Raw genomic sequence first — 14,131 nt, forward strand, 5'->3', positions numbered from 1 at the left:
AGGTCAAGGGATTGCTTTCCTCCTTTTCAATCCTCTCTTTTAATACATGGGAGGATCAGAGGGACGTTAAAGACCGTAAGGCTGGGTGGCTTGCAGATAATAAAAATGAAAGTGACTGGCCGGTGATTTCTGTTGGGTAAGAGGGTGATATTGGATGGCTGTTGTCTGGTGAGGAAAAAGGGACCTTCTCAGTCTGCTGTGTAATCGATACATAGCTAGCAAAATCCATTCAAGAATTGAAAGAAGTTTTAACGAGTCACTTTGGATTGCTTTTTGTCTTGCTCCTTATTTGGATTATTTGGGAGTTTTTGTCCTGCAAATAATATGTTCTTGAACGTGTACAGGTGGAGTGTTAAGACAGCTGCCTAGAGATGGACTGTGCCTTAATTGTATTACATAAAATCTTTTAATTTTCAAACTTTGCTGCCGGAAGAGGAGTTACAATAGAGTTTTGTATTGTCAAGGAGCATTTTCTCTTGTATTTTTATAAAATCAAATATATTTTAAAGAAATTGAAAGCTTCTCTTAAACAATCAAAAAGCTTTTTTTCCCCCTTTTTTTCTTATTTGTGGGAAACATCGGAAATCCAATACAAGAAAAAAAACAAAACAGCAAGTATTGCTAGAAATGAAGACTGAAGCTGCATTCCCTAACTGAACTGTAACAGTGTTTTGCACTAGATAGCCAGTTCCTGATCTCGCAGTGCTCCGTCATTAATACCTGTAAATAAGTGCTTGCAACCAGATTCAGAAGTAGGAAGAAGAATGCCAGTCAAGAAGAAAGGTGGGCTATGTAGCTTCCTATCTCATTTTGCATCTCCTTTGTGTTAGATTATTGATTTATTCTACTTATAATTTGAAATTAAACTGGGGAATTGAAACTGTTTTTTCTTCTGCTCTGAGAATGGGAGAAAAATCTGTCCACTTACAATAGGGATGTTTAAATGTCATGGTTTTAAATTTGTCCTGTCAAATCTGGCCTTAAGTTTTTATTTTTGTAAATATCAGCCGTCAGAGATGTTGAACAGGCACCAGGAGGAGAGCTTGGTGTTTGGTGCTGTGAGAAACGAAGCCTCTCTTACAAACACTGATGAATTTTAAGCTCATGGCTTTAGACTATTATCTGTTCTTTATGTGTTTGGCAGGTAAAGATCAGCCATCAGTAGCAGGGTCCACAAATAACCAAACAAGATTTCAGTGCTATTTTTAAATAAAAGTTCCAAAGTTGTGTTTTGAAGATGATTTGAATGTGGGCTTATTTATTTATTTATTTATTATTAAATTAATTTTGGTTTGCATTTCTTAATCCAATATAAAAGTAATGTTATCTGTGATTGTAGTATGTTGTGAAATCTGCAATCATAATGAGTATAAAGCAGCTTTGGAAAATGTTTCCAGTGTTCAGACAAGAATTGGGGCTAATTCTTACTCTGAAAGCACTTGTAGACCTTGGGTTTTGTCTGGTTCCCTGCAAACGTGGCACCTGTTTAAAGTTTCAGAAGGTGCCAGTAGAATAAATTGCAAGTGAGCCTTTCCTATGCAGCTCAGCTCTCCAGATGTCCTTGGATTTGATGCATCCTGAGTCTAACACAAAAGTGGGGGGGAAGGAACAAGAAGTGAACGTTTGGCAACAGGACAGGGTGTGTAGTCAATGTGATTTCTCATTCTTTTCCATATAGGTAATATAACCTCAGTGTTAGTTTATATGTTAACATCTACTGTGTAAGTAATAAAACACATGATTGTTGGCACTATTTTCAAACTAAAAATAATAAATGAGATGTTGTGATTCTGTTTCAATAGATGATGATGCAGAAACAGATATTCTAATCTGAATGGATCGTTGTCATTCATAGAATTAGAAATCTATGTAATAATGATGGGAACGTATATGGAGGAGTATCACCCTTAATAATTCATACTGCTGTGCTGTAAACACATTGCCCCAGTGTACTGTGAGGGCTTGCCTACTATAATGTTTACAGATGGAGAGGTATGACTGCCTTCTTGGTTATTATGTTAACTTTGAAACAGGTGATTGCCACTGAGGATGTCTCTGTGCCGGATGTGGAGCTGTATTTCAGTTTCAGAATAGTTGCTGCAGGATTTTTGGGGGTGAAATTGCAGGAAGTCCTTTATGCAGGACATTAGATTGGTAATCTAATCTGGCCTTAAAAATCGGTGCATTTCCTGTTTATTTCTAGTCAGTCTGTTTCAGTCTGAATGGACATCAAGGCTTTGATTTCTCCTTCTAGCATAGAATCACAGGATGGCTTGTGTTGGCCATGCAGTTCCAACCCCCTGCCCAGTGAGAATACATACTTAGACAGCTATTACATACCATTTTTAGAGACACTGGCGGCTTCTGAAAGACTTTGTATTATCACATCAGTGTACTGAAGTTGCCAGTGTAATTGTATTTGAGTATTACAAATGTATTTAAGCATATAAATTGCAGGGTTAAAAATGTTAGTGAATCAGCAGCTTTACTATTACTTTATATGATGTTATTTATGGCACTTCTGGGAAAAATTAATTTATGGACGGACTTAGTCTTTGCAGTAGACTTTCAAAATGTAATTAAAAGCTTTCTGGCAACTTGAAACACACTATCATTTAAAACAAAAAACAACCAAAACTAATGAAGTGTCTGCTTCTGTTACAAGAAATCCATATAATTCCTATGGCCAAAGGAGACTGAGTGTGTTTTCCCTCCATGTTTTCTTTCTTCCCATTTGTTTGCTACATGCTTTTGCCAGTACTTTCTGTCCAACTTGTTTCTGCCTTCTGCTGATGATTTATTTTCCCTTTCTGGTCATAAGTATTTCTGAGTTCACATCTTCTGTCTTCCTCACTCGTGCCATCTGTAGAAATCTCAGTGGCACACTTGCTTCTGGGCTGTGCAAAATCGTGCACTGCAGTAGCAGCGGTAAGAACAGCATCATCCCATTCAGAACTTCTCTGTGTGATGCTATTGTGAATTTGATGGAAATATTCTCCTAAAATTAGTAGTCCTGGCCTGTTTAGGCAGGAAAAATGGTTTAATTTAAAAAAATAAATATATAATCTAGACAGATTGCCTGATGTGCTGCAATGGCATGCTTTTTCTCAGCTTTCTCTGGAGGGAAACAAGGCTCTGTGTTCCCAAGAACACTGACCGAGTTGGAATGCTTGCTGCCAACCTCAGGGGGGGAAAAAGGAACAGGAAAAAAACCGAAGAGTCTGGAGAGTGAAGCACCCTGAGGGTGTTGAATGTGCTCCCTCTAGATAAGGGATGAGGTGTTGTAGGGATACGTGCGCTGCTGTTAGTGATTTGAGCTTAGGCTGTTCTCTTTCACAGTGACAGAAAGAGCGAAGTACAACTATGCTTCTCTGTGAAGCAGAGACTGCATTCCAGTCTTGAACCCTGCTTGCAGTTGACATGGGCGTGGCAGGGAGCCCCACACAGATTCATTTAGGTTAGAAAAGACCTCTGTGTTCATCAACCCATCCCCACCATGCCCACTAATGCGTGTCCCTTGGTGCCACATCTCTGAAAGAGTGGTCGGGTGCTGGAACAGTCTGCCCAGGGAGGTGGTGGAGTCACCGTCCCTGGAGGTGTTCAAGAAACGTTTAGATGTTGTACTGAGGGACGTGGATTAGTGGGGAAATGTTGGACGTAGGTGGACAGTTGGACTGGATGATCTTGGAGGTCTTTTCCAGCCTTAGTGATTCTGTGTTTCTGTCTCCATGGTTCTTCAGCACCTCCATGGACAATGGCTCTGCCACCTCCCTGGCCAATCTCTTCCAACGCCTCACCACTCTTTCAGAGAAGGAATTCTTCCTAACATCCAAACTGAACCTCCCCTGGCTCAACTTAAGGCCATTACCTTTCCTCCTGTCACTGTTAAATGGGAGCAGAGGCTGACCCCCACTTCACCACCACCTCCTTTCAGAACTTTAAGGTCTCCCCTGAGCTTCCTCTTCTCCAGACTTAACCTCTAGATGCTTGGCTGTACACAGAAAGGTGTTCTGGTTCTTTTTGGCCTGGAATTATTTCTTTTTCATCATACCCCTTGTATAAGGAAATACTTTCAAGAACATCTTAAAGCGACCAACAAGAAGACTTAAGAAGCATTGATCTGATCCCATGTGGACTACAACAGCCATTTAGGATCTGATAGATATGCTTTAGGAAATGCTGATTATACAGCGGTAATGCCAATTGTGTCTGGTCTGTGGAAAGGAAGGGGGGTAAGGACAACTGAGCAGGAATTCTTAAAACAGAATATATTATGGGTCAGGAAATTCAGCTTCTGTTAACCTACTGGAGTTCTTTGTGTGCTATGTTTCTTGTTAAATAACTAAATTTAGAATTGTAACTTTTGGTGCTCAGAAGTGTTATTGAACTGCAGGCTCCATACAGCCCCCTAAGCAGGAAATCCAGGAGGTGTTGAAGTAGGGGATTTTTGTTTCCCTTCTAGTAAGCCCTACAGGCTGTTTGTCATATCAGTTGCTGAAGAAACATTCTCAAATAAATACATGGCTAAAAAGCCTCATTTTTTCATCTTAGTTATTGCAATGAATTGATGGGGATCTGTGCAAAGGTGAAGGCTAGCTCTACAGCCTGGGAAAAGAATTTTCCAAGAGAGGAATGTGTAACAGAAAATTGCTACCTAAAGTTTGTTTTTCTGTTCCCACAGACAGTAGAGGGAACTCAGGGTGAGCACACTAGCTGATGTGGCTCAGTGAGATGATGTCTTAGCCTCTCCTTTAAATTATAGTGGGAGGGAAAAAAAAAAATCTCATTTTCTAAGGTCTTTATGAGAGCTGGCGTGTGTTCTGTGAGTGCTATAAATTAACAGCATTCATTATTTCTGTGGGGAAAAGTGTTATAAATTGTTGTACTGTTAGTCACTAGAATTGGAAGCAACCATACTGTTGATAGAGACAAGAAGCAGCTGTGCATCCACTCCTCAATTCCCATTAAATGCATATTGCATTCAGTGGAAGCAGTGATATCTTGCATGATAAGCATTTTTTTCCCCCTCTCAGCCTCCCTTCTTTCCTTCTGAATTTGTTGCAGATGGCAAAGTTAGATGTCAGAGCGTGACCACGGGGGGAAAAGGCTAAATTCATACCTGGTTTCCAAATGTGATTAAGGGGATTTTGGAGTCCCTTTTTCAGCAAAATGAGAATTACTGCCTTAGCCAGTTTTCTGTATTTTGGTGAGATCCCAACAAGTTCTTGTTCCTTACAGGTATTTCAGGTCTCTTTCACTGCTGTACCTAGTTTCATTTGCTGTAAATTAAAACAATGCCAAGCAGTAGCTTTGTAAAAACAAAGATCATGTTTTCTCTTGCCATATCCACCCCAGAAATAGTCAGCAAGGATCAAGGACTGCCTTGACCTGATGGGTGGTGACAGTACTAACCAGCATCACTGCACCATAGCAGAGTAATCCCAGTCTCCTTCCAGTTGAGTTCCCAGTCTTGTGCACTACACTTGTGCATTTGCAGATGGAAGTGTGCTTAGTTGTGCTCTTAAAGAAAGCACAAGGAACCCAAACATATTTACAGACTTAACTGTCAAACATTCTAAATGAAGTCTCCTGTTGTTGCCACATGCTTTGTTTGTCAGCTCAGATAACTCTGATACAAAGGTTCTTGAATGAAAAACTGCAGAGTGGTTCTGGGTAAATGTGAGTTCATACTGTGTGTTTTGGTAATAAATAAAAGCACAGTGTCATCCCATTCTATTCCACTTTATGTCAGTGTTACTGGGTTAGATCTGAATTTTCTTAATTCCACATTGTTTTCTTTCCTGTGAAACAGTACTTTTGTTGTATGAGTTTGGAAGTGCTTTATTCCAGAACAGATGCCTTTCTGTTCGCTTTTTGCCTCATTCCAGTTCTCACATTTAAGTTCGATTTTGAATGTTCTTTTAAAGCAAAAACACACAGCAGCTGTGTGGTGTAACTCCTGGTTTTCCCTCTTACAGCCATACATCAAGTTCCAGTAGCCTTGTGTATGACATACAACTAGATTGTAAGCTCTCCAAGCAGGGCTCTTGATTTTCTCTCCATGACTGCTAAGCTTTGTCAAGTTGCCTTTATTCTACTGCATCAGTAAGAGCTTTTCATTACATGTTACGTTATTTTGGGGGTGTGTGGCCTCATTTTCATTCTGCCTTCATATTTGCATCATTGATTTTTACACCCGGATTTGAACATTGTCACACTTGAAAGGCAGAAACAAGAAGCTCAGGTGAAGCTAATTACACTTGCTGGGTTTTTCTAATCCTAGAAGAGTTTCAGGGCCCTGTTCCCTTTAGGAGCTGAGACACTAACAATCTGTGTAGCCAGGATGAGAAATGTGAGAAAACATCACCCACAAACAGACCCTACATTGCCTTCTATGTAGCTAAGAAGCTCGCTAGGAAATAGAATGTCCCCAGTGGGATCAGCAGCTGATATCAGCACAGCAAAACCCTTCAGCTGCCCTATCAGCTGCTGAAACCTTCTGCACTCCCTAAAAAGAAGTGACATAGTAGGCACCAAGTCCCAGAAGCCAATAGTGAGGAATAAGTGGACTCTTTCTTGTTATGAAGGTGATACAGGAGATGAACAGATTTTGCGCCAAATATTGTGGTTTTGGTGTTTTTTTTGAGAGAGATTTGGTTGTAGTTTACAGGACGAGGTGAAGTAGGGGAGGGATGTGAGTGGGATTGCAGGGTAAGAGATTCCCATCTGCTCAGACAGAACTGGGGGCACTAGGAACACAGCTTTGGTTGCAAGGTGCTTTCTCTTCAGCAGAAATGCAGGAGAAAAGTCTGGTTTTGAGTTGAGCCAACCTGATCTTTATATAGTTATCCTGTTCCTTGTGTAAGCACGTTGAGTTGAGTTTAAAGGACTATATTTAAAACTTAAAAAAAAAAGGTGAAGGTAGTGATTAAATAGAACAGATGTATGGTTACGTGTTGTAAAACCAAGAGTGAAGGTACTCAGGCAACAAGCTTACACTGCAGCTAACCAGCACTGAAAACTGCATTTTTTTCTTAAAGACCCCAAAACTCTGATTCCTAACAAACATGCAGAAAAAACAACAACAACAACAAACTAATAGGAACTCAAGCATTCTTTTATTTCATTTGTGTTTGTGCTGTGTTTCATAAAGCTGAGAGTCCTGTTCAGCTTCACCCACCAGTCTGCGTTCTGTGGCATTCCTTGGTCTTCGGTCAGGGTTTAGAAACTGCACTTTAAGGTAGATTTAATTCCAGAAGAGAGAATAAGAGGCTTTGGAAATGTAAACCATATACCAAAGTTGCAAGGATTGGAATTGGTTAGTCTGGAAAGGAGACTGAGCAGAGGAGGAATGTGACAAGTCATGCTGTGTAGAGCATTCTATAAAGGGAGTGATGGTTTGTTTTTCACACTGGCATCTGGAGGACAAGAAGTTGTCCCAAATTACAATAATAAAAAAAAAAGATGGAAATTATACAGGAATATATATATATATACAGGAATATATACATATATATGTATCAGTTGAACCTTTAAGTGCTGAAATTAGTTGCTGTGGACTTTGCAGGCTTTTAGCAGTGAAGTTAGGTCCTGCCCAGCAGGGAGGTAAATAGAAAAGTCCTAATGGGGCTCCTCCAGGCTCTGTGTATCTGTAATTTCCTTTTCTCAGAGCACCCAGCTGACAGATCGCAGTGGAATCCATACCCTTCTCAGCAATCTTACTTGCAGAGCGTTTAGCCCTGCTCCTTGCACCGTTTTCACAAATCAGTATTCTGGAAGAAGAGGCTGCTGTGCAATTTCTGCCATTTGATTGCTGCCTTTTGCACTGACTCTTTGGAACACGGAGACCTGCAGGAACACAACTGCATGTTAACACAGCGCAGTGCAGACCTCTTTTGAGTCCAATCTCACTTGGTGTTTGGATGATTTAGAGTATTTGTGCACGCATGTTGCTTTGTTCTGTAAAACGTGCTGTTGTACTTGCACAGCCGTCCTTCCTGCTGAATATCTGAGCCATTTCTTGCCTGCTAAAAGCATCAAGGTCTGGAGTAATACCACTTCACAACTGCTCTTACATTGATGTTTTGCAGGAAGGCAGAGAATTCACAAAGGCTAAGGTTAATTTCAGAAGGTTACACTTCTTTCTACAGTTAATGGAGAGCATGTGGTTTCTCAGCAGGGTTATCCAAAGCAAAAACTTAACTTTACATCTCATTCCTTGAGAGAGAGTCTCTCCACTGACTGATAGTCTATCTTCATTGCCCTGTGGCAGCCAACCCTGGCTGCTCTGCTTCTTAGAAGCTGAAACCACCACAATATTCCAGCCTGATAATCATTTACATGATTAACCCCTTTCTTCCGTCCCCTTCATTTCCCTAGTAGGACAGTAGGTGGGTTTACTTGCCATGCATCCTCTCAAGAGCAGTTGTTCTTTAACCCTTTTGCTTGTTAGCTGGGAGTGCTCAGCACACTCGGTGTTAGCATTTCTCAGATCTGTCATGTCTTACGTTTCCTTGAGGTTGCATGGTGTCTTTCCTTGAGAGTTTATTAAAGACCTGTTGCAGCTGTGAAGGGACAGAGCTCTTGCTGTTGTGAGCAGAGATGAAGAAGGGTAAATGAGTGGCTGATGGATGAAGCTTGGATCAGACCCAGGGCAGGTCATCTGGAAATTAAAAGAAAATACGGCATGCCCTCCCTTTGATCTGTGAGAACTCATTGCAAAATGGTGTGGTTTCTAGAGCACAGTATCGGATTGAGATCTCAGAGTGACAGAGGCAAGGGAACAGTGTTTGCTCAGACCTCTGGCTGTTCTGTCAGCACTCATCTGAAGTAAGGTTTGGATTCCAAAGTAAAAGTAGTTTTGGAGACCCTTTTCATTTAAAGTTACTGAAGTTCACTGAGAATATTTCCTTGCACTCTTTCTTGGTGCTCTGATTACATTTCTCACTTCTATTTTGGCTGCTGCCTTTTTCCTCCCCCATTCTTCATGCCTTTTCCAGCTTTAGTGCCCTACATTTTCCCAATACAGATTCTCCAAAGGCTGGAAAGAGTCTCTTGAAATATGCAGGCATGTTTTTCTTTAAAAAGTCACCTATGCTAAGGACTTTGCAAGTCATAGATAATTAAAATCCCTTTTTGGGAAAGAGAGAGGATACAAAAACAAAAAATTGAAGTAAAAAAAACCTTTATTTTATCAGCCGAGCAAGGGTTAGACTTCAACTAGTCTTCATCACCTCTCCCTGAGAAAATTATAATGATTTTTAATTATTTTTAGCCAACAGTGTTTTACCCCTAGAATCTTAGTTTGGGATTTGAATCCTAGTTTGTAGAGTCATAGAATCGCTGAATATCCTGAGGTGGAAGGGACCCATGAGGAGTCCAGCCACTGGCTCCATGTGAAGCTGGCCAAAATTCAACTTGTATTTGATGCCAATAAGGGGAAAGACATGCAAATCTGATCCTAAACTTACCAAGAGACTATCTTAGATTCTGAGCAAATCTGGTGCTCTCTGGGTACCAGTGGTCACTTGATGCTGCTTGGTGATGCAGGGTTGTTTTAACTGACTGCAATCTCTGGCATGTACAGGGCAGAATTTTACAGTTCCTACTAAGTCTGGCATCATATTTGCTTTTATTTTCTCTCCATTTTTTCAACTATCTTGTTTCATAGCAGGGATTGGAAGGCAGCAGCAGCTCCCATGAGATTTGTGGGTATTGAAAGCACAGCAGTTTTTACTAAAATAATGATTGATGTTGGCTAGTATGCTGTCATTATGGTTTTGTGGTGGTCAGGAGGATGTACAAGGGCTTGAAAACAGGAGCATAACATCTTGAATTAAGTGGGGCTTCTGCCTTCTCTTTTTTGAGTCGTCATTGTTCAGCATACCCTGGTTTGAGCTTTGAGAACGGAGTTTCTCAACCACTGGTTCTGAATCAGTTTTCTCTTTCTCATGTAGTTTCAATTAAACACGTTAATCAAATATTTTCCTATTTAATTAGTGGAATACATAGGTAGTCCTAAATTAGCTTCAAAAAGAGCTAGAGCTGTTCAGGCTGGAGGAGAGAAGGCTCCAGGGAGGCCTGAGAGTGGCTTTTCTGTATACGGAGGGGGCTGTAAGAAAGAGCAGGACAGACTGTAGCATCATATGTGGTGGTAGGACAAGAGGAGATGGTTTCAAACAAAAAGAGGGAAGATTTAGATCGGATGTGAGGAAGTGGGTTTCTACAGTGAGGGTGGTGGTGAGGCAAAAGAACAGGCTGCCCGGAGAGGTGGAGGTTCCCCCATCACCAGAGGCACTCAGGGTCAGGCTGGATGAGTCTCTGATCACCCGATGGAGCTGTAGGTGTCCTTGTGCACTGCAGGAGCTGTGGGGGATTAGGGAGAGGTTCTGCCCCAGAGGGTGGTGGGCATGGAACGGGCTGCCCAGGACAGTGGGCACGGCCCCAAGCTGCTGGAGCTCAGGGAGCATTGGGACACCGTGCTCAGACACTGGGTTTGGATTTTGGGTGGTTCTTTGCAGATCCAGGAGTTGGACTCGATGGCCCTTGTGGGTCCCTACTAACGAAGGATACTCTGTGATTCTGTGCCAGGCATTTCCAAGCACACCATGGAGCTTGTTCCCCTGTGGTGCTGCAGTTGAGGGGTTTACCAAGGTAAAGAGCTTTTATAATAACACCATTTGTGTGCTTTTTTTTTTTTTTTTTTTTTTTTTGATGAGCAGCTGTGTGGTGTCCTCACAAACACGCTGGCAGTATGCACCTGCACCATGCAAGCACCTAACTCACTTTCAGTGTACAAAATTCCATTGAGGTTTTCAGTCCCCTAAACACTAATTTACCCAGAAATGAAGTGCCCACCTGTTACATTATCAGTGAACAAACTGAAACTCAATTTTTTCTTTATCTCCTTGCCTGCATGGACTTTCAGTGGTTCTAAAATCAAGCTGTAAATAGCAAGAGCATTGCAAAGACTCTGAAAGAAATGAGAAGATAAAGGAAATGTCTAATTCCAAAACATGATCAGCATTACATGTGGCATACAGACCTCAGATATCAACCCTGAGGTGTAGCTAAGGTAGAATTGATTTTTTACATCATTCCATCAAAGTAAATGATAAAGAAAATTAATTGCAGAATTTCCTTTCTTGTATTTAATGTTTGTGACATTCAGTCTTTCGTATTAGCTTACAATTTAAAAGCAGTGCTTTAAGAAACAATTTTCTGTTGGTGAGAAGTTCATCTCCTGATGTATAATACACCTTGCTCTATATTTGCTTCCACATATGGCTTCATTTCTTGTTGATGATATCCTTGGAAAACTCTGTAAGTTACACTGAAACTTGGGTTGTATTGGGTTGAATGTGTGAGTCCAGAAGACAGTGGGCATTCAGATCCCATTTTGATTGGATTTAGATGAAAATATAGCATACGTATGTGTACAGGATGTAGACTAGATACATGTAGTGTACATACTAAATATTTCATCGGTGTACAGATTAAATGACAGCCATCATGGAAAGGTTGGACACGCTGTTCTGAGTGTAAAAGTAAAAAGAGGTAAAAATAGCAGAGCTTGTATGCAGAATTACTTCTGGGATATCCCAACCATACCCCACTTGGACCACAGCTTTGTTTTGGGGCCATGCTTTTGATTTGGATAGCACTTGACCAGTGGGTTGGTTTGGTTTGTCAGTTTTGCTATCTGCTTCTTTCAGTGTCTCTGCTTATGAACGGTTTTGTGTGTTGCTTCCTTCACCCCACAAGCTCCAGCCTGGCAAGGACTGTGTGTAATGCAGCACCCTGGGGAGAAAGCAGTTGTGCACAGTGGCTTGATCTAGCTTAGGGAGAACTGATCTCCTTTGTGTGTTGTATTCAGCAGGAAAAACAACTTTGTTGGGTGATTCATGGTGGGATCCTAGCCCAGATGTTCTGAACTGGCCTTTCAAAGAGTTGATTTTTCTCTGTACATTGTAAGTAGGCCCTAAGCTCACTGACTGCTTTAGGTTAAAGCCAGGCAGTTGCCAAACCCTTGCCTCCCTCATGGAAGCTCTTGTAGGAAGAAGGGATCCTGGAGATCTCAAGGTGGGATTGCAGCAGGGATCTGTGAGCCCCTTGTGGTAAGAATGTATACCCTTATCAGACATAAGGGATGTGTTTGTATGAATTTATATATAATTACAATTAAAAATATTCATTTAACTCCCATACCTTTTCTTCATTGTATTCTTCATTTCTCTGATAAAATGCCTGTGATCAGACAGATTTCTGTGAGGTGAGAACAAATTGCACCTTCTTAAACATTCATCATTCATTAAATATTTCTTTTTTTCTAGTTGGAGAATGGTATCAACTCACACAATTGAAGTTATGTCTCTTCCCATACTGTGAACTCATTCAGTTGTCACACCACAAGACCCACACTACAAGGATCACATTCAAGATCCTTGTCCAGAGCTACCAATTTTTATGTAAAGAAGTTTGTTTTCAGATATTTAGAAAAAAAAAAAGAAGATAAAAACAACCTATTTTGCCAGAACTTCATTGAGATTAATCTTTATTGTGTATGTGTAAAATGATAATGTTTGGATTTTATACAATTTTGTGTCGCTTGTGCTCTTGGCAAACAGCAATACAAAGACAATAGCAGCAAGGAGAGAGCTGTGTTTTCCTGGACTCCTACAGAAGGCTGGATTGCTACACTTGAGCCAATACATGAATGCAAGTCTGCTATCAAAGTCTCTTTTTTTACCAAAGAGGTAGATAGCAATTACATGTATTGAGGGAACAAAAATAGCCCTCTTGGACACCTGCCTTTCAGATACACATTTGCTATTTAGAGAACAGAGAATCGAATGCTTCAGATGCCAAGCAGAGACTTTCATGTCTTCTCTGAATATGTTTTAAGGCCAGTTTTCCTGAACAAATATCCATAATGGTTATTGCCTACAATAATGTAGCTTCTGCAAATTGTGATTTGGTTCAGAACCCATAACTTCCAGCTGGTTTTGGATAAATGAAAGTTAAACACTTGTTGTAGACGTTATTCAAAAGATATATAGCGTTCTTCCTGTTTTTGTGCTGGGTTATTCTCTTCATTTTGCTTATGTTGTAACGCTCATAGCATGCACCTTATGCAAAACTATTTGGTGTGAATGTTCCTTGTATGTGTGAACAATGCCTTTAGAAGTGAGCTCAGTATCTGGGCATTTAGATACTTCCCTGAATCGATAAAAACTGTCTTTGTACGTGTTCATTTTTAGATACTGACCGAGCTCTAGTGCTGCTGGAAGAATATTGCAAAAAACTGCGGAAGCCAGAAGAGCAACAACTGAAAAAAGCCATCAGGAAGGTGATGGGCATCTTTAAGAGCAGCTTGTTTCAGGCACTTCTAGGTAGGTACTAATATTTAATGCTACCTGTGTGCTCTTGAAGGCCAGACCTATGTCAGACATAGTAGCTTTCCTCTTATGTTCATATTTCATTTGGCAACAGCATGTTGAGACGATCCTTCCAGGGAATCTGTGAGGAAACTCATTGTCCTGGTATTTCAAAAGTATCACCTTGTTAATTGTAAAGGAAAGTGCAACAAAAAGTTGATGCAAGATAGAGTATTGAATGGTTATTCCTAAACCTTGCCACTTCCCTTTGTTTAATGGAAAATGTTGATGTTCATGCAAACTTGAATGTGAATCTGCATCTCCCTGCAGGTAAATGGATATGGTTCCATAGATTTTGCTGGTGCAAAATGTTATCTAAAATCTTTATGTCTTTTGCGTTATATTTTTATGAAAAGTGTCAGTCAGAGAAGCTAAGAAATTAGAAAAGAAAATTGCTCAAAATCACAGTGAAGCTTTGGCTGAATGTTCCCATCTGTGACAATGTTCAAATAGACAAGTTTTGTTCCATTTATTGAGGGTCCCTCTTTCACCTCGTAGAAGACATCCTAAGCTCAAATGGAGCAGTTGGTGTGTTGGAGCTTTATGTAAAATAACTTCCTTGAGTTCTAATAATGCTTTCATGGTCATGAGCTTACCTGTGTGGCTGTAGCATCCCTACTGTATCTTCTAACACGAGTGCATGTGCAGCCAGTCCTGCCATGCGATGATAATAGCTGTATCATCCTTGCTCTACC

General features: G+C 40.6%; 1 protein-coding gene across 1 annotated transcript in view; it reads left to right on the plus strand.

Annotated features, from left to right (window-relative positions):
• Positions 1–576: 576 nt before the first annotated feature.
• Positions 577–14,131, plus strand: part of DLG2 (discs large MAGUK scaffold protein 2) — a 1,006,374-nt gene continuing 992,819 nt past the window's right edge. The window contains exons 1-2 of the mRNA XM_065729952.1: positions 577–783; positions 13,260–13,391. Of these exons, the coding sequence (XP_065586024.1) occupies positions 765–783; positions 13,260–13,391 (151 nt within the window). The 5' untranslated portion in view covers positions 577–764. The remainder of the gene's footprint in view (positions 784–13,259; positions 13,392–14,131) is intronic.

This window comes from Cyrtonyx montezumae, unplaced genomic scaffold, assembly GCF_038088225.1.
Source record: "Cyrtonyx montezumae isolate F1298 unplaced genomic scaffold, pur_monq_1.0 scaffold_12, whole genome shotgun sequence".
Lineage (NCBI taxonomy): Eukaryota > Metazoa > Chordata > Aves > Galliformes > Odontophoridae > Cyrtonyx > Cyrtonyx montezumae.